Genomic DNA, 23,820 nt, shown 5'->3' with positions numbered 1-23,820 from the left:
ATTGAGGGAATGATCAGCCATGATCTTATTGAATGGTGGTGCAGGCTCGTAGGGCCGAATGCCCTACTCCTGCACCTATTTTCTATGTTTCTATGTAGGTCCCTTGCAGTCAGATTCAGGTGAATTTATAATGGGGAACAAAGAAATGGCAGACCAGTTAAACAAATACTTTGGTTCTGTCTTCATGAAGGAAGACACAAATAACCTCCTGGAAATACTAGGGGACCAAGGGTCTAGTGAGAAGGAGGAACTGAAGGATATCCTTATTAGACGGGAAATTGTGTTAAGGAAATTGATGGGATTGAAGGCCGATAAATCCCCGGGGCCTGACAGTCTGCATCCCAGAGTACTTAAGGAAGTGGCCCTAGAAATAGTGGATGCATTGGTGATCATTTTCCAACAGTCTATCGACTCTGGATCAGTTCCTAAGGACTGGAGGGTAGCTAATGTAACACCACTTTTTAAGAAAGGAGGGAAAGAGAAAACTGGTAATTATAGACCATTTAGCCTGACATTGGTAGTGGGGAAAATGTTGGAATCAATTATTAAAGATGAAGTAGCAGCACATTTGGAATCAGTCCAAGTCAGCATTGATTAATGAAAGGGAAATCCTGCTTGACAAATCTAGAATTTTTTGAGGATGTAACTGATAGAGTGGACAAGGGAGAACCAGTGGATGTGATGTATTTGGACTTTCAAAAGGCTTTTGACAAGGTCCCACACAAGATATTGGTGTGCAAAATTAAAGCACATGGTTTTGGGGGTAGTGTACTAACGTGGATAGAGAACTGGTTGGCAGACAGGAAGCAGAGAGTCGGGATAAACGGGTCCTTTTCAGAAAGGCAGGCAGTGACTAGTGGGGTGCCGCAGGATTCAGTGCTGGGACCCCAGCTATTTACAATATACATTAATAATTTGGATGAGGGAATTGAGTGTAATATCTCCAAGTTTGCACTGACACTAAGCTGGGTGGCAGTGTGAGCTGTGAGGAGGATGCTAAAAGGCTGCAGGCTGACTTGGACAGATTAGATGAGTGGGAAAATGCGTGGCAGATGTAGTATAATGTGGATAAATGTGAGGTTATCCACTTTGGTGGCAAAAACACGAAGGCAGAATATTATCTGAATGGCGGCAGATTAGGAAAAGGGGAGGTGCAACGAGACCTAGGTGTCATGGTACATCAGGCATTGAAAGTTGACATGCAGGTACAGCAGGCGGTGAAGAAGGCAAATGGTATGTTGGCCTTCATAGCTAGAGGATTTGAGTATAGGAGCAGGGAGGTCTTACTGCAGTTGTACAGGGCCTTAGTGAGGCCTCACCTGGAATATTGTGTTCAGTTTTGGTCTCCAAATCTGAGGAAGGACGTTCTCGCTATTGAGGGAGTGCAGCGAAGGTTCACCAGACTGATTCCTGGGAAGGCAAGACTGACATATGAGGAGAGACTGGATCGACTGGGCCTGTATTCACTGGAGTTTAGAAGGATGAGAGGGGATCTCATAGAAGCATATAAAATTCTGACGGGACTGGACAGGTTAGATGCAGGAAGAATATTCCCAATATTGGGGAAGTCCAGAACCAGAGGACATAATCTAAGGATAAGGCGTAAGCCATTTAGGCCTGAGATGAGGAGAAATTTCTTCAATCAGAGAGTTGTTAACCTGTGGAATTCCCTACCGCAGAAAGTTGTTGATGCCAGTTTATTAGATATAGTCAAGAGGGAGTTAGATATGGCCCTTACAGCTAAAGGGATCAAGGGGTATGGAGAGAAAGCGGGAAATGGGTACTGAGGTGAATGATCATCCATGATCTTATTGAATGGTAGTGCAGGCTCGAAGGGCCGAATGGCCTACTCCTGCACCTATTTTCTATGTTTCTATACTATCGTTCCCAGGTTAACTAACCCACTACAATTCTTCTTTCCGTTCTATGGGAAAATGCATCACTGTGCTCTGCACCTTCCTCCCATTAATATTCAGGGCCGGCTATGTGTAGTCCTCGTTCACAGTACATGATTCTACATCTTAGACTTTGTCCTTCGGTGACCCTTTTTTCCAGGCATAAAACAGGTGGAAATTGCTGGGAAATTCTTTGGTTTCTATTCTCGGCGGCATCTCCGGGGAGATTCCCGCAGAGGAAAGGACAAGGTGGCTGCCTCAATTTTACAAAACAGTCTGACCCTGGATAATAAGTCTTCATAACCAAGATTCACTGGAAATCCACCAAAGGGAAATATCCCAGACAATATCGCACACACGGAAATGGGAGGTATATCTCACAATGGGTTGAGTTTAAACTACCGCCCATTCCACGACCCTCCCCCCCCACCACCGCTGAAGCTGAATTTTACCCCCAATGACTTCAGGAGAGGGGAGGAAATGAGAAAAAACTTCCTTTGTGATGTAGATCCCAAAACAAAAACCCCTGGACCTGCAAGCCTCTGCAGTTCTCAATAAATCATTCGCAAATTCTGACACCCTACATGATGCTTTCAAACTGTGGCTCAAGCAAACAAGAATTGCATTTGCACAGAGACAACGCTTGTTTTCTGTATTTCCACTTTGTGTTATTTTATTTAAAGGAATGGGCACATGCAAATCCTAAATGGTTCAGATCGAGACTTGCTGAATATCTCACGTGCTGGTGCTCAATCTCTACTGAACGTTTTGATGGCAGCTTTTTTTCAAGTTACATGTGTCACGTACCTTGGTCACAACGGATACCTTTGAATCCAGGTGTGCAGTAGCAGGTCCCAGTCACATGATCACAGGTGGCATTATTCATACACTCACACAGCTGTTGACAACCATAGCCAAACGTACCAGGAGGGCACTCTGCAAATCATTGGGAAATAATGTCATTTAAGGTTTATGCAGTCCCTCCAGATGTCAATGAATGCAGTAATGTCAAGGTTTATGGCAATTATGATACAGTATTAATGAATTTGAAACCGTGCCCTTATTAGGAGCACTTTTTCTCAAACATTCTCAAGAAAAATATATTTCAGTAAGGAGGAAAGGGTGCAAGAGAAAAGAAAGCCATCCGTGGCTAACGAAAGAAATAAAGGACGGTATCCGATTAAAAACAAGGGCATACAAAGTGGCCAAAACTAATGGGAGGACAGAAGATTGGGAAGCTTTTAAAAGCCATCAAAGAATGACTAAAGAAATTATTAAGAAAGGGAAGATAGACTATGAAAGTAAACTAGCATAAAATATAAAAACAGATAGTAAGAGTTTCTATAGGTATATAAAAAGAAAAAGAGTGGCTAAAGTAAATGTTGGTCCCTTAGAGGACGAGACCGTGGAATTAGTAATGGGGAACATGGAGATGGCAGAAACTCTGAACAAGTATTTTGTATCAATCTTTACGGTAGAGGACACTAACAATATTCCGACAGTGGATAGTCAAGGGGCTATAGGGAGAGAGGAACTTAACACAATCACAATCACTAAGGAGGTGGTACTCAGTAAGATAATGGGACTAAAGGCAGATAAATCCCCTGGACCTGTTGGCTTGCATCCAAGGGTCTTAAGAGAAGTAGCGGCAGGGATTGTGGATGCATTGGTTGTAATTTAGCAAAATTCCCTGGATTCTAGGGAGGTCCCAGCAGATTGGAAAACTGCAAATGTAACGCCCCTATTCAAAAAAGGAGGCAGACAAAAAGCAGGAAACTATAGACCAGTTAGCCTAACATCTGTGGCTGGGAAAATGTTGGAGTCCATTATTAAAGAAGCAGTAACAGGACATTTGGAAAAGCAAAATTTGGTCAAGCAGAGTCAGCATGGATTTATGAAGGGGAAGTCATGTTTGACAAATTTGCTGGAATTTTTTGAGGATGTAATGAACAGGGTGGATAAAGGGGAACCAGTGGATGTGGTGTATTTGGACTTCAAGAAGGCATTTGACAAGGTGCCACACAAAAGGTTACTGCACATGAGAAAAGTTCACGGGTTGGGGATAATATATTAGCATTGATAGAAGATTGGCTGACAAACAGAAAACAGAGAGTCGGGATAAATGGTTCATTCTCTGGTTGGCAATTAGTAACGAGTGGGGTACCGCAGGGATCAGTGTTGGGATCCCAACTATTTACAATCTATATTAACAATTTGGAAGAGGGGACTGAGTGTAACATAGCCAAGTTTGCTGACGATAAAGAGGCTGCAGAAGAAGATAGACAGACTAAGTGAGTGGGCAAAAATTTGGCAGATGGAGTATAATGTTAGAAAGTGTGAGATCATGCACTTTGGCAGAAAAAAATCAAAGAGCAAGTTATTATTTAAATGGAGAAAGATTTCAAAGTGCCGCAGTACACCGGGACCTGGGGGTACTTGTGCATGAAACACAAACGGATAGTATGCAGGTACAGCAAGTGATCAGGAAGGCCAATGGAATCTTGGCCTTTTTTGCAAAGGGGATAGAGTATAAAAGTGGGGAAGTCTTGTTACAGCTGTACATGAAATACTGCGTGCAGTTTTGGTTTCCATATTTACGAAAGGATATATTTGCTGTGGAGGCAGTTCAGAAAAGGTTCACTAGGTTGATCCCGGGAATGAGGGGGTTGACTTATGAGGAAAGGTTGAGTAGGTTGGGCCTTTACTTATTGGAATTCAGAAGAATGAGAGGTGATCTTATAGAAATATATAAGATTATGAGGGGGCTTGACAAGGTGGATGCAGAGAGGATGTTTCCACTGGTGGGGGAGACTAGAACTAGAGGGCATGATCTTAGAATAAGGGGCCGCACATTTAGAACTGAGATGAGGAGAAATTTCTTCTCTCAGAGAGTTGTGAATCTGTCGAATTCGCTGCCTCAGAGAGCTGTGGAAGCTGGGACATTGAATAAAATTAAGACAGAAATAGACAGTTTCTTAAACGATAAAGTGATATGGGGTTATGGGGAGCGGGCAGGGAAGTGGAGCTGAGACCATGATCAGGTCAGCCACGATCTTATTGAATGGCGGAGCAGGCTCGAGGGGTCTTATGGCCTACTCCTGCTCCTATTTCTTATGTTCTTATTCTTTTGATTCTGTTCTGTTTGTTCATCTTTTTCTGTATAGTGTTAGGACATTACTGAGGAAGTTAATTGGATGAGTTGATGAGCTGTTTGGATGCACATTGTATATTTCTAGAACTTATTAAAAACCTTGCATCTGTGCACATGTTCCATCAACTCCTTCCATTACAAATGTCCGTGTCCTCATTTACAATGAAAACTGCCTATGTAGACTTTTCTTGCTCATTACCAGCGAAGTGTGTAATTATAAACAAGTCGATATCCCGTCATGGTGCAGAGAGGTAGTCAAGGCCAGATGTCATTTTGAGGTAAATTGGAGAAAGAGGGTGAAATCTAATAGGACCTGGCCGGGGGCGAGGTCGGGGGGAGAGAGGGGTGCAGATGTAATTTATCTCTCATTTTAAAGTCATACACTCTGTCCACATTTCTAATGGAAACTACCTACCTACACATTAGAGGGAAGCTTAATCACGTTAATGTGAAACATGCCATTTGTAAATGCTATTAAATACTTACAATGTTTTATTATATTAGCCCTGAATTCCCTGTCTGGTTACGCCAGTAAGCCTGGTTACGCCGATTGTCCTGTAATCAACTGCCTAGGCTTTCTGACGCTTTAACATTGAAACGGTCCCTCCACTGCCCATAGCAATGCTGGATGCCCAGGTCAAGCAGCCAGGTTGCTATGTTGCAAATGACAGGAAATCTTTTGGATGTTGTACGCTCGACATTTGCATACAATACATGCCGGTCCACAAATGGGGGACATGCTGAACGTTTCCCATTGCTTCCAGTGGTAGAAAAGTGGAGGGAGAGAATGGGGAGTTAGCAGATTGACTCCCAAACAACTTCCTGCACAAGTCGGCTCAAATTCTGCCTCAGAGCCACAACCCCAGGGGAAGATCAAGGCTCGAGAGTGCAGCTCCTTTAAAGCAGGACCTACAATTAATCTTACGTTAATCTGTGTAACTGCTGTCATGCAAGATGCAGAATACTGCTGTAACACGTTTTTATGTGTTGCCTTGAGGCTGTAAGAATAAAACAGAGAAAATGGGTCGATACATACAGTATTGAGTCTTATTCCCAGTTCTCCATAGTACTCAATGATCTCGTTATTTGCCCATTATTGACTGAATTTCCAACCAACCTAGTGTGTGAGGAAATGGAGGATTTCCTCATGTGTCTAATAACTAAAAAGGGACTTGCATTACCGAGAGGGTTTCAGCATTTTCTGTTAAAGAGGGAGGGATAATGTTCACTGCATCAATGAGTGCTACAACCAAGAGACACACTTTATAGAGATGGGGGCAGATATAATGGACTGAATTTTGCTTGTATAATTTTCTGTCTGTGTCACCACCAACACAAAGATCGGCCCATGGGTGATGAGTCCTTATTGCTGTGACTGTTGGTTTGTGCTGAATATACACAAGCTGTATTAAATGTGTTTTTATGACACTTCAGATCAGAATTATATCAGGTTGCTTGAAAGAAAATAGATTCACACAATGTGGGAAGTGTCAGTCCCTGCCTAGTCCCCAAGAAATAACACCGGTCCAAAAGAGAAGATTTCCTGCCTTGGTGCTCCTGCTGAACCCCAGGAATGTATACTGGGAAATTACACCCACCTCCCCGGCTTCCCTCCATTGAAATAAATGCACAGAAATTTCCTACCATGCCTTCCTTGCTAGGAGTGCCAAGGGGGAATGATCCCCTTAATGCTCCAGTAGATTCACTGGAATGTGTAACTACAATAAAATCCCTATTTACTTTCTTGAGACAACAGGAAGCGAAATGCACTGTGGCTTTTACATCAGATGTATTGGTGTCTCTGGAAGTGTTGCATAATTAAGCCATGCAGATTAACATATACACATCAGATGTACACTGGGAAATTGGGCAAATGCATGAATGGTCACAGTTGTGTTATAGACTTGTGGTGCAGATGGACTGGTTGGGCCGAATGGCCGGTTTCTATGCCGTATACCCTATGTATATCCTGTGTAATGATGCCTGGCGGTGCTCTCTATTGTGTGCACCGTGATGAGAATGTGTGTGTGTTTAATGGCATGTTGCTCCTGACCCACTCACTCTGCTCGCAGTGTTTCCCGATGAATCCTGTTCGACACATGCATTCACCTGTCACATGGTCACAGTCCGCTCCATTTTGGCACTTGCAAAGTTGGATGCAATCTTTTCCAAAGAAGCCCATTGGGCACCCTGAAGCATAAATCCTCTGTTAGAAAGAGTTTTACAACGTACTTTTTTTCACTATCACATTCCCACCCATTAAGAAGAACCAAGAAATAAGAACAGACACTGGGTCTAAGAACAGTAGTCAATTGGAATACTCATTAAGCTCAGAGTTTCCAAACTACCTAAAACCAGATCACAAAGCTCTTGCAGTTCTGGATTTTTGTAGCGGCCATGAGTGGAGAATGTTAGAGCAACAGCCTTGTGCAGAATGCAAGCAGCCAGCGACAGGGAAGGCAGGAGTAGAGACTGACGGAGAGCAGGAGCAGAGAGTGACGAGGAGAGCAGGAGCAGAGAGTGACGAGGAGAGCAGGAGCAGAGAGTGACGAGGAGAGCAGGAGCAGAGAGTGACGGAGAGCAGGAACAGAGAGTGACGAGGAGAGCAGGAGCAGAGAGTGACGGAGAGCAGGAGCAGAGAGTGACGGAGAGCAGGAGCAGAGAGTGACGAGGAGAGCAGGAGCAGAGAGTGACGAGGAGAGCAGGAGCAGAGAGTGACGGAGAGCAGGAGCAGAGAGTGACGAGGAGAGCAGGAGCAGAGAGTGACGAGGAGAGCAGGAGCAGAGAGTGACGAGGAGAGCAGGAGCAGAGAGTGACGGAAGGCAGGAGTAGAGACTGACGGAGGGCAGGAGAAGAGAGTGACGGGGAGAGCAGGAGCAGAGAGTGACGAGGAGAGCATGAGCAGAGAGTGACAGAGGGCAGAGAGTGACGCAGGGCAGGAGCAGAGAGTGACGAGGAGAGCAGGAACAGAGAGTGACGAGGAGAGCAGGAGCAGAGAGTGACGGAGGGCAGAGAGTGATGCAGGGCAGGAGCAGAGAGTGACGAGGAGAGCAGGAACAGAGAGTGACGAGGAGAGCAGGAGCAGAGAGTGACGGAGGGCAGGAGCAGAGAGTGACGGAGGGCAGGAGCAGAGAGTGACAGAGGGCAGGAGCAGAGAGTGACGGAGGGCAGGAGCAGAGAGTGACGGAGGGCAGGAGCAGAGAGTGATGGGGAGGGTAGGAGCAGAGAGTGACGGAGGGCAGGAGTAGAGACTGATGGAGGGCAGGAGCAGAGAGTGACGGAGGGCAGGAGTAGAGACTGACGGAGGGCAGGAGCAGAGAGTGACGGAGGGCAGGAGCAGAGAGTGACGGAGGGCAGGAGCAGAGAGTGATGGGGAGGGTAGGAGCAGAGAGTGATGGGGAGGGTAGGAGCAGAGAGTGATGGGGAGGGTAGGAGCAGAGAGTGACGAGGAGAGCAGGAGCAGAAAGTGACGGAGGGCAGAGAGTGACGCAGGGCAGGAGCAGCGAGTGACGGAAGGCAGAGAGTGACGCAGGGCAGGAGCAGCGAGTGACAGAGGGCAGAGAGTGATGGAGGGCAGGAGCAGAGAGTGACGGAGGGCAGGAGCAGAGAGTGACAGAGGGCAGAGAGTGACGCAGGGCAGGAACATAGAGTGACGGAGGGCAGGAGCAGAGAGTGACGGAGGGTAGAGAGTGACGGAGGGCAGGAGCAGAGAGTGATGGGGAGGATAGGAGCAGAAAGCATATATAGAGTGCTTTTCTCTACATCAGGTGATAAAATCACAACTGATCTGATCTGCAGGTTGACTGTTGCGATCCACTGTTTTGTGCTGCAAATCATGTTTGTGACAAAAAACATCAGCTTTAAGTGTGTTAAGACTTTGGTATTCTCAGGATCACTGGGCACTTGCAGCAGACCTTGCCCCAAACCATGGCCATTTCCATAGCCAGGAGGATGTCACCTGTACAGATGCAACGGAGGTGCCCAACCTGACTGCTAGCCAGGGAACCTTGTGCTTTGATGGCAGAGTATGAGGGCCAAAGGGACGGACCAATTAAACAATTACTAGAAGGGAAATGTGGCCATTAATTTGATTGGTAATTGAGCATCTGATGGGTCGCTTACCGATGGCAGTGAATGTTTTGGGGCCTTTGGAAGGCCTGTTGTGGGGCTGTTCCTGGAACAGCCCAGAAACCTCAGACACGTTCCCAAAGCCATTGTTTGATTGCCAGCTTCCTCCCCACGACTGGAATTTGGGACGTTACATACACAGGGCAGAAAACTGGTCGATTTAAGTTCCTAAATGTGCCCCCTCCCACCGCCTGCTTCGTGCCCTCCAATACAATGGAGTTTCGGAGTCTGTGTGTAGACTTTAGGCTGTATTCTCTTTCCTGTGATTGGCTACTGTTTCTCTTTAAAACTAATTATGTCCCATTCTCAGGAGGCCAAGTTTTCAAATCATATGTTCCTGTGATTTTGGCAGCAGATCATCAATTACAGGGAAAAATGGGGCATTTCTCGATTTTAGAACTGAAGGGAAATATTGCCCCTGGTATCTGGAGATCCCAGAATTAGTTGTTGCAAATAGATTTATTGACACATGTTGATAAAAACCCTGATGTCACAAAATTGGCTGATAAAACATCAGCAACATGTAAGTGTATTGCAGAGTAACAATTTTATCGATTTATTTTTAACCAAAGAAACTGATTATTGACTTTGTGTAAAACAAAAGTCGGCTGTGTTATTTTGTTCCACCACAAGATGGCAGACTCTTCCCAGGCTGGCCTTGGTTTGCCCAAGGCTTTAAATGAAACTGGTACTCACTCTGCGTACAATATAAGCCTGTCCAGCCCTGTGTACACCAACACTCGCCGTCATAAGCACTGCACATTGCTCCGTTATGGCAGTTACACGTGTGGATACAATTGGGGCCCCAGTACCCCGAAAGGCAAGCTGAACAGTCGATGGATAAAGAAAAGAAATAGAACAGAAATTACATGAAAGAGTGCAGCATCAGAAGGTTTGTTGTCAAACTGCAAAACATGAATAAGGACTTTCTGGGTCACAGTACAAATTAATCCTTTGATATTTTCATTTCAACTCATGATTATTTCAAATAGAAAGTTGTTTTGATGAGAAAGAAACCCTGGGATGAAAACTGAAAGAGAAAGCAAAGATTTGGACATAATAATTCAGTATTAATGTCTGCAAAATAAGAGCTTAAAAAGGGAATGTTGACAATGGGAATCTATTAACAACAATCACAAAGAATTTTGATTCGTCCTGTGTTTTTGTGGACTTATTTTTAACAATATTGTTTAATCAGCAAGTGCTTTTGGTATTATAGTGGGGGGTGTTTGGCTGTGAACCCTTCAATGGGAGGGAACCAGATCAACATCTTTAGACAAATGGATAAGTGAGACAGGAAGAGCCTCATCAATTCATTGCAAGGAAAACAGACCAGGAAACACTCGGGACCCAGATTCACCCAATCACAAGAATTGGAAAAGCACTAACTAAACAAAATTAAAACACGCTGTGTGCGATTTGATTCATATTTCACATTTGCAATTTCATTTTTGTTGCAAGGGTAGAAAATATCAATCCTACTCCATGTGTGAAGTAAATGCTAACAATCCAAATAGGTGGCTCCAATTACTCAATGTGTTGAGTCGATGACACCTCTTTATCACTCAGTGTCAGTCATTCTAACTCATTGCCTCACTGTTGTCACCCGATAGATTACATCGAGAAGCAAACCATTAGTGTCCAGTGATGGCAAACTGTAAAATGTAGGAAAAACAATTTCTGCAAGATACATGGAGCATTTTAATTTTCAGTTTCATCCTGTGAAGCATTTTGTTTGCTGTCTAGTTCTTGTCATATGATGATCTATATGTGACATTCTAAAGTCCATTCCCAGTGTGCTAGAACGTGTGCATGTGTGAGAGGATGGGTCTGCACTCACAGCTAACACCCTGATCATTGGCCAGACACATGCCCGGGTGGAGGGAAGAATTTATCCCGCTACGCCCCCACCTCAATCAATTTCAAGCTCGGCATGACGCTGAGCTCTTTCTCCATCGCCTCCGTGCCCACTTCTTTGGCCAGGAGTCTTCCCATGCACAGCTGACCCTTTCTCCAGTTTTCAGTATTCCCGTTCTACCTGGACCCCTCCCTCTAGATCTTTTCATTGCAATATTCTGGCGTGACATCGAGCGTCTCAATTGCTCTGCTCCCCTCACTCACTCCTCCTACCTCCCTCTGAACTTGCAGCACTCCGCTCACTCAGATCCAACCCCAACATTGTCATTAAACCGGCTGACAAGGGTGGCGCTATTGTTGTTTGGCGAACCGACCTCTACCTTGCAGAGGCTGATCGCCAATTCGCTGACACCTCCTCCTACCTCTCTCTGGACCATGACCCCACGACTGAACATCACACCATCGTTTCCAAGACTGTCACTGACCTCATCTCCTCTGGAGATCTTCCACCACAGCCGCCAACCTCATAGTTCCCCAACCTCGCACAGCCCGCTTCTACCTCCTTCCCAAGATCCACAAACAGGACTGCCCCGGTAGACCCATCGTTTCGGCCTGTTTTTGCCCCATGGAACTGGAAGCAAGGGGTAATGGTCAATGGGTGTTTTTGTGCCTGGAAGGCTGTTTCCAGTGGGGTCCCGCAGGGCTCAGTACTAGGTCCCTTGCTTTTTGTGGTATATATCAATGATTTAGACTTGAATGTATGTATGTATGATTAAAAAGCTTGCGGATGATACAAAAATTGGCTGTGTGGTTGATAATGAAGAAGAAAGCTGTAGACTGCAGGAAGATATCAATCAATTGGTCAGGTGGGCAGAACAGTGGCAATCTGGAGAAGTGTGAGGTAATGCATTTGGGGAGAGTTAACAAGGCAAGGGAATACACATTAAATGGTAGGACACTGAGAAGTGCAGAGGAACAAAGGGACCTTGGAATGTAAGTCCACAGATCCCTGAAGGTAGCAGGACAGGTAGATAAGGTGGTTAAGAAGGCATACGGAATACTTGCTTTTATTAGCCGAGGCATTGAATACAAGATCAGGGAGGTTATGCTTGAACTGTATAAAACACTAGTTAGGCCACAGCTGAAGTACTGTGTGCAGTTCTGGTCACCACATTACAGGAAACATTAGAGAGAGTACAGAAGAAATTTACGAGGATGTTGCCTGGATTGGAGAATTTTAGCTATGAGGAAAGATTGGATAGGCTGGGGTTGTTTTCTTTGGAGCAGAGGAGGCTGAAGTGAGACCTGATTGAGGTGTATAAAATTATGAGGGGCCTAGATAGAATGGATAGGATGGACCTATTTCCCTTAGCAGAGGGGTCAATAACCAGGGGGCACAGATTTAAAGTAATTGGTAGAAGGTTTAGAGGGGATTTGAGGGGAAATGTCTTCACCCAGAGGATGGTGGGGATCTGGAACTCACTGCCTGAAAGGGTGGTAGAGGCAGAAACCCTCACCACATTTAAAAAGTACCTGGATATGCACTTGAAGTGCTGTAAGCTACAGGGCTACGGACCTAGAGCTGGAAAGTGGGCTTAGGCTGGATAGCTCTGTTGTGGGATATGTGGAACATTCTTTGTTCCAGTCCTACTCAGGTCCCATCCCTCACCTCTTTTTCCGGTACACTGATGACTGTATTGGTGCCGTTTCCTGCTCGCCCTGAGGAGAAAACGTCATTCACTTTGCTTCCAATTTCCACCCTTCACTCACCTTCTCATGGTCCATCTCTGACTCTTCCCTTCTCTTCCTCAACTTCTCTTTCTCCATTTCTGGGGATAGGCCATTGACAAACATTCACTATAAGCCCACCGACTCCCACAGTTACCTGGACTATACTTCCTTCCACCTCGCTTCCTGTAAGAACATTATTCCATTCTCCCAGTTTCTCCATCTCCATCGCGTGTGCTCTGACGATGCCACCTGATGATGATACTAGTGCTTCCGATATGTCTTCCTTTTACCTCAACCGAGGATTCCCCTCCACCGTGGTTGACATGGTCCTCGACCGTGTCCGTTCTATTACCCGCACTTCTGCTCTCACCCCTTCCTCATCCTCTCCGAACCATGATAGGGTTCCCCTTGTCCTCACCTTTCACCCCACCAGCCTCCATGTTCAACGGATCACCCTCTGCCATTTCTGCCACCTCCAGCGTGATCCCACCACCAATCACATCTTCCTCTCCCCTACCCCCTCAGCATTCCGAAGGGACCGCTCCCTCCATGACACATTGGTTCACTCCTCAATCACCCCCAACCCCCCTTCCCTTTCCCATGGCACCTTCCCGTTCAAGCGCAGGAGATGCAACACCTGCCCTTTTACCTCCTCCCTTCCCACTGTCTAGGGCCCCAAACACGCCTTCCAGGTGCAACAGCGATTTATTTGTACTTCTTGCAATTTAGTATACTGTATTCGCTGCTCACGATGTGGTCTCCTCGACATTGGGGAGACCAAGCATAGATTGGGTGACTGCTTTGTGCAACACCTCCGTTCAGTCCGTAAGCGTGACCCCGAGCTTCGCCTGTCACTTTAATTCCCTACTCCACCCCCACTCTGACCTCTCCATCCTCAGCCTCTTACACTGTTCCAACGAAGCTCAATGTCAGCTTGAGGAACAACACCTCATCTTTCGATTACAGCCTTCTGGACTCAACATCGAGTTCAACAATTTCAAACAATAACCTTTACCCCTTTTTTTTTCGCAGTAACTATTTGTACTAAGTCTCCCAACACATGCGCAGAAGCAAGAATTAGGACAAATATCACCGACTCCGCCCTCCTCTCCTCCCCCCCCCAGCGCAATTCCTACTAACCATTTTCTGCGCATACGTCCAGCACCACGTTGCTTCCAATTCATCCAGCAACAGCCCCCGAGGCCCGAGCAGCCGAACACATCCGCCGAGCCCCGAGCGGACCACGGGCCCCGAGCCTCCCACAGCACCGGGGAGAGCGGGGCGAGAACTTGGGTGGGGGAAGAAAGAGAGAGCTGGGGGGGAGGCGGGGGGAAGAGAGACACAGCTGGGGCTGGGATTGGAGGGGAGAGAGGGAACTTAGAGAAGACGGATCACGTTCTTCCAACCCCCCTGGTGCATGCAAGCTCGGTGCGCATGTTACCAAGGGACACAACACAGTCACTAGTCACTTCATACCCAATAAACCTGTTAACAGTCCATACACAATGCCCCATCTATGCGAGGGGTGGGGGGAGGGAGGTCTTGCGTTTGGGTAAGGGCCTTCAGCTGGCGGAGGCAGCAGATGCACTGATATAAGGGTCTTCAGCTGGGGGAGGGATGCACTTGCGTGGGGGTAATGGACTTCAGCTGGAACTTGGTGGCTTTTGGGGAGATCTATCCTCTATGGCTTCTAAAGTCAAAATGAATCGAGTTACAAATTGGAAAGTCAATCAGAAGTTGGGCTGGGCGGTTCCAGTTACACATTCCAGAGGAACTTCAGGGTGTGGCTTATCCTCCAAGGGGACCAATCAGCAATAGGTTATGTGAAAATGGAGAGCCAATCAGAGAAACGACTGCCTTTCAGTTAGTACAAATAGACGCAGCCATTTTCTTTCGCATGACAGCAGTTGATGATTCTGCTATTCGCATTTACACCCTATCTAGACTCATCTTTTGTTTCTTAACTTGTCCCATTACCATCGCCTTTTGCCTTGCAGCATCATCACTTTTGTCTCTTAATCTCTTCTGCCTTCCAGCCTATCACAGACCTTCCCTTTTGTTCTTTCCTCCCCTTTCCCTGCCCCTACAACTGCTTAAAAATCTGTTACATCTCTAACTTTTTCTAGTTCTGATGGAGGGTCATTGACCTGACACGTTAACTCTGTTTCTCTCTCCACAGATGCTGCCTGACCTGCTGAGTATTTCCAGAATTTTCTGTTTTTATTTAAGAATTGAACACAGGCAGCTGAGTTACGCCAGGTCTGCTCTTTTACTGAATGGCTCAAGAAAAACACTGGCAGATTACAAACAGACTGATTGAACTATTTTTAGAAATGACTGATGACAGAATTTTTCCTGTGGCAGATTCTCAAAATAAAACAATACGAAATAAATCATCTCTATAAAGGTTTCAAGCAACTGCTCCTAATAACACAAAAAAGCTAGTGTAATATTAATATAGAATAACAAAGTTCATACAGTATCGCTCCAAATGTCCTGTGTGGTTCATCACTTATTTGGAGTGGGATTGGGAGGTTCAGAGACCGTCCCCAACTGAAAGTCATCGTTTCCACATCAGCCGTCAACTATTGAGACTGACACAAAGTGACTGTTTCATAGCGCAAGTTGCAATATTTCTCCTACCTAATAAAAGTTTACAGAGCTCTATATTTTCTGAGCATATCCTTTCAACTCCCTCACATGCTATAAAATCGATTTGCTGATGTCATGCACTTTTACAGGCAATTTCACCAACGTTTCAGGGTTGAAACTGAGCCAATGTCTTGAGTTCAGCAATGGGATTTAGCAACTCTGCCGAGTCCGGCAATATGGGGCACAATTTTGTTTAACATCTTGTTCCAAGAAAGCTTCAGCTAAAGCCTTATAAAGTTGTACAGTGTACGAGGGGATTTCGAGTGATTCTCCACAGCTCCCTGGCAACCGGCTCAACCAGGCTGTTTGCAACCTTGGTGTTGTGTTTGACCCCGAGGTGAGCTTCTGACCACATGTCCGCCTATTTCCTCCTCCGTAACATCGCCCGACTCCCCCACGGCCTCAGCTCATCTGCTGCTAAAACCCTCGTCCATGCCTTTGTTACCTCTAGACTTGACTATTCCAACGCACTCCTGGCCGGCCTCCCATCTTCCACCCTCCATAAACTTGAGCTTATTCAAAAATCTGCTGCCTGTGTCCTAACTCACACCAAGTCCTACTCACCCATCAGCCCCTGTGTTCGCTGACCTACATTGGCTCCCAGTTAAGCAATGCCCCGATTTTAAAATTCTCATCCTTGTTTTCAAATCTCTCCATGACCTCGCCCCTCCCTATCTCTGTGATCTCCTCCAGCCCCACAATCCCCCAAGATCTCTGCGCTCCTCTAATTCTGCCCTCTTGTGCAACCCTGATTTTAATCGTTCAACCATCGGCGGCCGCGCCTTCTGCTGCCTGGGCCCCAAGCTCTGGAATTCCCTCCATAAACCCCTCCGTCTCTCTACCTCCTTTAAGACGTTCCTTAAAACCTACCTCTCATCTGCTCTAATATCTCCTCATGTTGCTCGGTGTCAAATTTTATTTGATTATGCTCCTGTGAAGCGGCTTGGGGCATTTTACTACGTTAAAGGCGCTATATAAATGCAAGTTGTTGTTGATCCTCCACAGCTTTACGGTGTTCTCAAGGAGTTGTGAAATTCAAAATGCAGACAACCTCCACAACAATTTTGTTTTCATTCCTTTTTGTTAATTTCCCCCTCATTTAAGGATGATCCACACTATGCAGCACATCCCTACCTGGTAGACGATCTTCTCCTGCACCTTTGCCAATGCTCTTGTTTTTCAGTAGGGGGTGCATGAGAGCAGCTTGGTGACCTGTCAATGATCTCCCCCGAGGAAAGTGTCGCTGCCTCTGGGGGCTCCAGGGGTGTTTGTGCAGCATTTTCTGTGACTGAGTTCAGACAAAGTTTTGTCTCCATGCACGCGGGGTATTTTGTACCACGGTCTGCTTCAATGGGCTGTAAATGGTCCGGGTTTCAGAAAAATCAGTAACACACAGGGCTGGAATTTCAGGGATAGTTGGGACTCAGAATTGTGCATTTTTTTAAAAATAGCACAAATCCAAATCTTCCATGTTCAGTTTTGACTGTCATGACATTCGCCTGCATAACACCAGTCACTGAAGTCAAAGTCATTCATTGTATATAAAGTGCTTTGAGATATTTCGGAGAGCTGATATGGCTCTGCAAAATGCAAATCATTCTATCACTTACTTTGGGAACAATCCTTTCCGATCCAGCCTGGGTAACACTGACAGGAGCCATCAATAGGATTACACGTGCCATTGTTTGAGCAGAAGCAAGTGCCAGAACAGCTCTTGCCAAATCTTCCACTAGCACATACTGTGGAAAGGTAAACAAAATGCACACCAGATACATTAACAAGGCGCTGACAAGTAAGATTTTTATTAGCTTAGTAAAATTATTTATTACAGGCCTGGAATTTCCTTGGAGATGTCCTCACTCCCGCTCCCACTCCCAGTCCTGCTCCTGTCACTACTCCCTCTTCCTCTCCCAGTCCTGGTCCTGCTCCCTCCCCCACCCTGTTCCTGGTCTCGCTTCCTTCCCTGCTCCTGCTCCTGCTCCCTCTCCCAGTCTTGGTCCCGCTCCCTTCCCCGCCCTATTCCTGGTCCCGCTCCCTCCCCTGCTCCTTCTCCTGCTCCCTCTCCCAGTCCTGGTCCCAGTCACAGTGAGGAGCCTGTCGGGGCTAGCCTAGCCTTCGGTGCGGACAGCCCAGAGCCTGCAAGCGAGATAGTGGCGGCAGGTCCCAGCAGTGAGTGATCCCTGGAAGAACGAGAGTCTCCTGACAGGGAAGGGATTGTACCGGAGGAAGGGGCCGCCAACAGAGAGGAGCCTATCGGGGATAGCCTAGCTTTTGGTGCAGACAGCCCAGAGCCTGCAGGAGAGAGGGTGGCGGCGGGTCCCAGTAGTGAGTGGTCCCTAGAAGAACAGAGGAAACGCTGTGACAGTATCAACTGCAAGTGGTTGTACCCTTGTACAACCCAAAGCCCCCAGGGTGTACGGGAGTCCCTGGCAGTGAGGAGCCTGCCGGGGGAATTTTCGTTGCTCCCGAGGCAGTGAACCATCCCTGGAGGGGGTGAGGGGCTGTATCAGCCCAGTAAACACCACCCCAAACTCAGGGGACACCTTGGCAGGGAGACAGAGAGGCCGCAGAGGTCGGTCCGGCCCAAGAGGCCAAAGGAGAGGTGGTCACCCCCCTACATTCCCCCGCATAAAAGGAAAACCAAGGAGCGTCCCAGGGATTAGCACAGTCACCTGGGAAGGGTGGCAAGCAGGTTAAAAAGGAGAGCAGTAGGTGTGTACATATATATATCAAGATTTCTCAAGTGTAGTGGGGCTCAGGTGGCCTCTGCAATATAGGGAGTATAACAGTGAGGCTTTTGAGCCAATAGGATCGGAAGCCGGGACTTCCTTTTTTTTCTCTCACTTCCTCTTTTGTGTAAGGTTTGTTTGTTGCTTCAAGTGTTTATTAGTTGAAACCCCTTGATTTCCACAGTAAAATTGCAGTTTGCGGTCAGACCGATAGGCACACACAGTTTAAACCCGTGCAGAGGCACTGTGAGGTGTAGACAGAGTGGAAAATGGCGGAGGGATGAGCCAGGGGGCTCAGGATTTTTGAACCAAATGAGGTTTTGTCTTTCAGAAGAGGAACCAGAGATGAGGAAAATCCTGCTCCTGTGCACTTACATCAGAATGTGCATCGGCTACTGGGGAGAGACTGAAGAAGCCATTATTTTTGGATGCTCAGGGGGGCAGGCACTGACTGTCACCACAGGAGAAGGGAAACCAGGGGTATGGATTTGTGAAAGGGAAATCATGCTTGACAAATCTTCTGGAATTTTTAGAGGATGTTTCCAGTAGAGTGGACAAGGGAGAATCAGTTGATGTGGTGTATTTGGACTTTCAGAAGGCTTTCGACAAGGTCCCACTTAAGAGATTAATGTGCAAAGTTAAAGCACATGGGATTGGGGGTAGTGTGCTGATGTGGATTGAGAACTGGTTGGCAGACAGCAAGCAGAGAGTAGGAGTAAATGGGTATTTTTCAGAATGGCAGGCAATGACTAGTGGGGTACCGCAAGGTTCTGTGCTAGGGCCCCAGCTGTTTACATTGTACATTGATTTAGACGAGGGGATTAAATGTAGTATCTCCAAATTTGCGGATGACACTAAGTTGGGTGGCAGTGTGAGCTGCGAGAAGGATGCTATGAGGCTGCAGAGTGACTTGGATAGGTTAGGTGAGTGGGCAAATGCATGGCAGATGAAGTATAATGTGGATAAATGTGAGGTTATTCACTTTGGTGGGAAAAACAAATGGCATGTTGACCTTCATAGCGAGGGGATTTGAGTACAGGGGCAGGGAGGTGTTGCTACAGTTGTACAGGGCCTTGGTGAGGCCACACCTGGAGTATTGTGTACAGTTTTGGTCTCCTAACTTGAGGAAGGACATTCTTGCTATTGAGGGAGTGCAGCGAAGGTTCACCAGACTGATTCCCGGGATGGCGGGACCGACATATCAAGATAGACTGGATCAACTGGGCTTGTAATCACTGGAGTTCAGAAGAATGAGAGGGGATCTCATAGAAACGTTTAAAATTCTGATGGTTTAGACAGGTTAGATGCAGGAAGAATGTTCCCAATGTTGGGGAAGTCCAGAACCAGGGGACACAGTCTAAGGATAAGGGGTAAGCCATTTAGGACCGAGATGAGGAGAAACTTCTTCACCCAGAGAGTGGTGAACCTGTGGAATTCTCTACCACAGAAAGTTGTTGAGGCCAATTCACTAAATATATTCAAAAAGGAGTTAGATGTAGTCCTTACTACTCGGGGGATCAAGGGGTATGGTGAGAAAGCAGGAATGGGGTACTGAAGTTGCATGTTCAGCCATGAACTCATTGAATGGCGGTGCAGGCTCGAAGGGCCGAATGGCCTACTCCTGCACCTATTTTCTATGTCTCTATGGTCCCGCTCCCTCTCCCGCCCTATTCCTGGTCCTGCTCCCTCTCTCAGTCCTGGTCCCATCCCTCGGTCCCACTCCCTTCCCTGCTCCTGCTCCCTCTCCCAGTCCTGGTCCCATCCCTCGGACTCACTCCTGCCCCTGCTTCTGCTCCCGATCCTGAAACTTTTTTTGAAGTGCAGCTTCGAGGAAATTCCTGAAGCCTGAAAAGAATCTTTTAGAAATGGCTTTCTTTCCCTCATGTGAAGGAAGAGCGGTGTAAGTGAGAACTGCTGTTTAGAGCAGTGAGCAGCCAACTTCATCAGCATTTGGGAGTCATCAGAAATTTCTAGTTTCAAAAATGGAATTTAAAAATGGCAAATCAGTAACAGACATTGTTAACCCTTTATTTTCAGTAAAATATATGAATGCATCTTCTCATTACAACATTTGCTAATGTATTGTTATCCTTCTGTTATCTTTTTCAGAAACATTATTATTATACTTTGCGCCTTGTTGGGTTTTTTTGCAAGTTACTCCGGCTTTTCTGTTCCGCATTCCAGGTTTCTTTACACCACGCACCATTCCCTCAGCCAAGGGGATAGGCAGACTTCCAGCCCATGCCCATTGCTGCTCTCTGGCTGCTAACAGGTGCTTGAGTGCAGTATTCAGAGGTGACACGCTCTCTAATATTTTCCCTATGCCCATGAGGTAGTCAAGGCCAAATCTGAGGGGGAAGAGGTTAAAACTGTTTCAAGGCCGGTGCTGTGAGGAAGTCAATAGACTTGGTTGTGAATTTCATGCTTACAGCGTTGGCAACCTATTGACTCGATAATGCAAAGTGGCAAAGTAAAAGGCATGCCACTCTGTATTATGGAAATCGGGCTCTGTGTGCGTCTCTGCTCAGGGCTGCCAAGGGTATTCGCAGGTGTAATAAAAGGCATTTCTGAGCAACCAGTGAGAGAATTCCCGAGGGAGCAGAATGCGAGAGAATGAACAAAGGGCAGGTGAGGGCAGGCATGTACGAGCAAATATCAAGAAATGCAATCACGTGCTTGGATTGCCAAATCAGCAACCCGTCACAAAATACCTAGGGGAAACGTTCCCAATCTGAGGGAATGGAGGGGATTGAGCGAACAGACATATTGAGAACTGAGAAATGAATAACTGCAGCAGCCTCGGTAAACAGAATTAGACAGAAATCTGTCTTCTGCCTTCGGCCCGACCAGTCTGTGTTGGTGTTTATTTCCACACCAGTAGTAGTTCTAATCCCATATATTCACCCTGTTCCCATGTCCCTTTATTCCCCTTTCCTTCAACCCCACCAACCTAACCCATTCTCAAACATTGCCATGGTCTCTGCATGTGTTCATTCCACAGCCTCACAATCCTCTGTATAAAAATGCTTCTTGTGCTCGGTTCTAAAACTCTAAGTTGAATCTTGTATCTATCCATGGAGTTAAACTAATATGGCAGGGGGATGGGAACCAATGCAGGGAGACAGAGGGAAACAAAAAGGAGGCAAAAGCAAAAGACAGAAAGGAGATGAGGAAAAGTGGAGGGCAGAGAAACCCAAGGCAGAGAACAAAAAGGGCCACTGTACAGAAAAATTCTAAAAGGACAAAGGGTGTTAAAAAAACAAGCCTGAAGGCTTTGTGTCTTAATGCAAGGAGTATCCGTAATAAGGTGGTTGAATTAACTGTGCAAATAGATGTTAACAAATATGATGTGATTGGGATTACGGAGACGTGGCTCCAGGATGATCAGGGCTGGGAACTCAACATCCAGGGGTATTCAACATTCAGGAAGGATAGAATAAAAGGAAAAGGAGGTGGGGTAGCATTGCTGGTTAAAGAGGAGATTAATGCAATAGTAAGGAAAGACATTAGCTTGGATGATGTGGAATCTATATGGGTAGAGCTGCAGAACACCAAAGGGCAAAAAACGTTAGTGGGAGTTGTGTACAGACCTCCAAACAGTAGTAGTGATGTTGGGGAGGGCATCAAACAGGAAATTAGGAGTGCATGCAATAAAGGTGCAGCAGTTATAATGGGTGACTTTAATATGCACATAGATTGGGCTAGCCAAACTGGAAGCAATACAGTGGAGGAGGATTTCCTGTAGTGCATAAGGGATGGTTTTCTAGACCAATATGTCGAGGAAACAACCAGGGGGGAGGCCATCTTAGACTGGGTGTTGCGTAATGAGAGAGGATTAATTAGCAATCTCATTGTGCGAGGCCCCTTGGGGAAGAGTGACCATAATATGGTGGAACTCTGCATTAGGATGGAGAATGAAACAGTTAATTCAGAGACCATGGTCCAGAACTTAAAGAAGGGTAACTTTGAAGGTATGAGGCGTGAATTGGCTAGGATAGATTGGCGAATGATACTTAAGGGGTTGACTGTGGATGGGCAATGGCAGACATTTAGAGACCACATGGATGAACTACAACAATTGTACATTCCTGTCTGGCGTAAAAATAAAAAAGGGAAGGTGGCTCAACCGTGGCTATCAAGGGAAATCAGGGATAGTATTAAAGCCAAGGAAGTGGCATACAAATTGGCCAGAAATAGCAGCGAAACCGGGGACTGGGAGAAATTTAGAACTCAGCAGAGGAGGACAAAGTGTTTGAGTAGGGCAGGGAAAATGGAGTACGAGAAGAAGCTTGCAGGGAACATTAAGGCGGATTGCAAAAGTTTCTATAGATATGTAAAGAGAAAAAGTTTAGTAAAGACAAACGTAGATCCCCTGCAGTCAGAATCAGGGGAAGTCATAACGGGGAACAATGAAATGGCAGACCAATTGAACAAGTACTTTGGTTCGGTATTCACTAAGGAGGACACAAACAACCTTCCGGATATAAAAGGGGTCAGAGGGTCTAGTAAGGAGGAAGAACTGAGGGAAATCTTTATTAGTCGGGAAATTGTGTTGGGGAAATTGATGGGATTGAAGGCCGATAAATGCCCAGGGCCTGATGGACTGCATTCCAGAGTACTTAAGGAGGTGGCCTTGGAAATAGCGGATGCATTGACAGTCATTTTCCAACATTCCATTGACTCTGGATCAGTTCCTATCGAGTGGAGGGTAGCCAATGTAACCCCACTTTTTAAAAAAGGAGGGAGAGAGAAAACGGAATTATAGACCGGTCAGCCTGACCTCAGTAGTGGGTAAAATGATGGAATCAATTATTAAGGATGTCATAGAGCGCATTTGGAAAAAGGTGACATGATAAGGCCAAGTCAGCATGGATTTGTGAAAGGGAAATCATGCTTGACAAATCTTCTGGAATTTTTTGAGGATGTTTCCAGTAAAGTGGACAAGGGAGAACCAGTTGATGTGGTATATTTGGACTTTCAGAAGGCTTTCGACAAGGTCCCACACAAGAGATTAATGTGCAAAGTTAAAGCACATGGGATTGGGGGTAGTGTGCTGACGTGGATTGAGAACTGGTTGTCAGACAGGAAGCAAAGAGTAGGAGTAAATGGGTACTTTTCAGAATGGCAGGCAATGACTAGTGGGGTACCGCAAGGTTCTGTGCTGGGGCCCCAGCTGTTTACATTGTACATTAATGATTTAGACGAGGGGATTAAATGTAGTATCTCCAAATTTGCGGATGACACTAAGTTGGGTGGCAGTGTGAGCTGCGAGGAGGATGCTATGAGGCTGCAGAGTGACTTGGATAGGTTAGGTGAGTGGGCAAATGCATGGCAGATGAAGTATAATGTGGATAAATGTGAGGTTATCCACTTTGGTGGTAAAAACAGAGAGACAGACTATTATCTGAATGGTGACAGATTAGGAAAAAGGGAGGTGCAATGAGACCTGGGTGTCATGGTACATCAGTCATTGAAGGTTGGCATGCAGGTACAGCAGGCGGTTAAGAAAGCAAATGGCATGTTGGCCTTCATAGCGAGGGGATTTGAGTACAGGGGCAGGGAGGTGTTGCTACAGTTGTACAGGGCCTTGGTGAGGCCACACCTGGAGTATTGTGTACAGTTTTGGTCTCCTAACTTGAGGAAGGACATTCTTGCTATTGAGGGAGTGCAGCGAAGA

General features: G+C 46.3%; 1 protein-coding gene across 1 annotated transcript in view; it reads right to left on the bottom strand.

Annotated features, from left to right (window-relative positions):
- The window catches only part of megf11 (multiple EGF-like-domains 11), a 341,293-nt gene that overhangs the window by 29,523 nt on the left and 287,950 nt on the right, over positions 1 to 23,820 (bottom strand). The window contains exons 15-18 of the mRNA XM_070859342.1: positions 17,025 to 17,153; positions 9,871 to 9,999; positions 7,108 to 7,236; positions 2,703 to 2,831 (exon numbers count right to left, since the gene is read on the bottom strand). Coding sequence (XP_070715443.1) covers positions 2,703 to 2,831; positions 7,108 to 7,236; positions 9,871 to 9,999; positions 17,025 to 17,153 — 516 coding nt within the window. The remainder of the gene's footprint in view (positions 1 to 2,702; positions 2,832 to 7,107; positions 7,237 to 9,870; positions 10,000 to 17,024; positions 17,154 to 23,820) is intronic.

Source organism: Pristiophorus japonicus, chromosome 17 (genome assembly GCF_044704955.1).
Source record: "Pristiophorus japonicus isolate sPriJap1 chromosome 17, sPriJap1.hap1, whole genome shotgun sequence".
NCBI lineage: Eukaryota > Metazoa > Chordata > Chondrichthyes > Pristiophoridae > Pristiophorus > Pristiophorus japonicus.
This window is presented reverse-complemented; position numbering and strand designations above follow the sequence as displayed.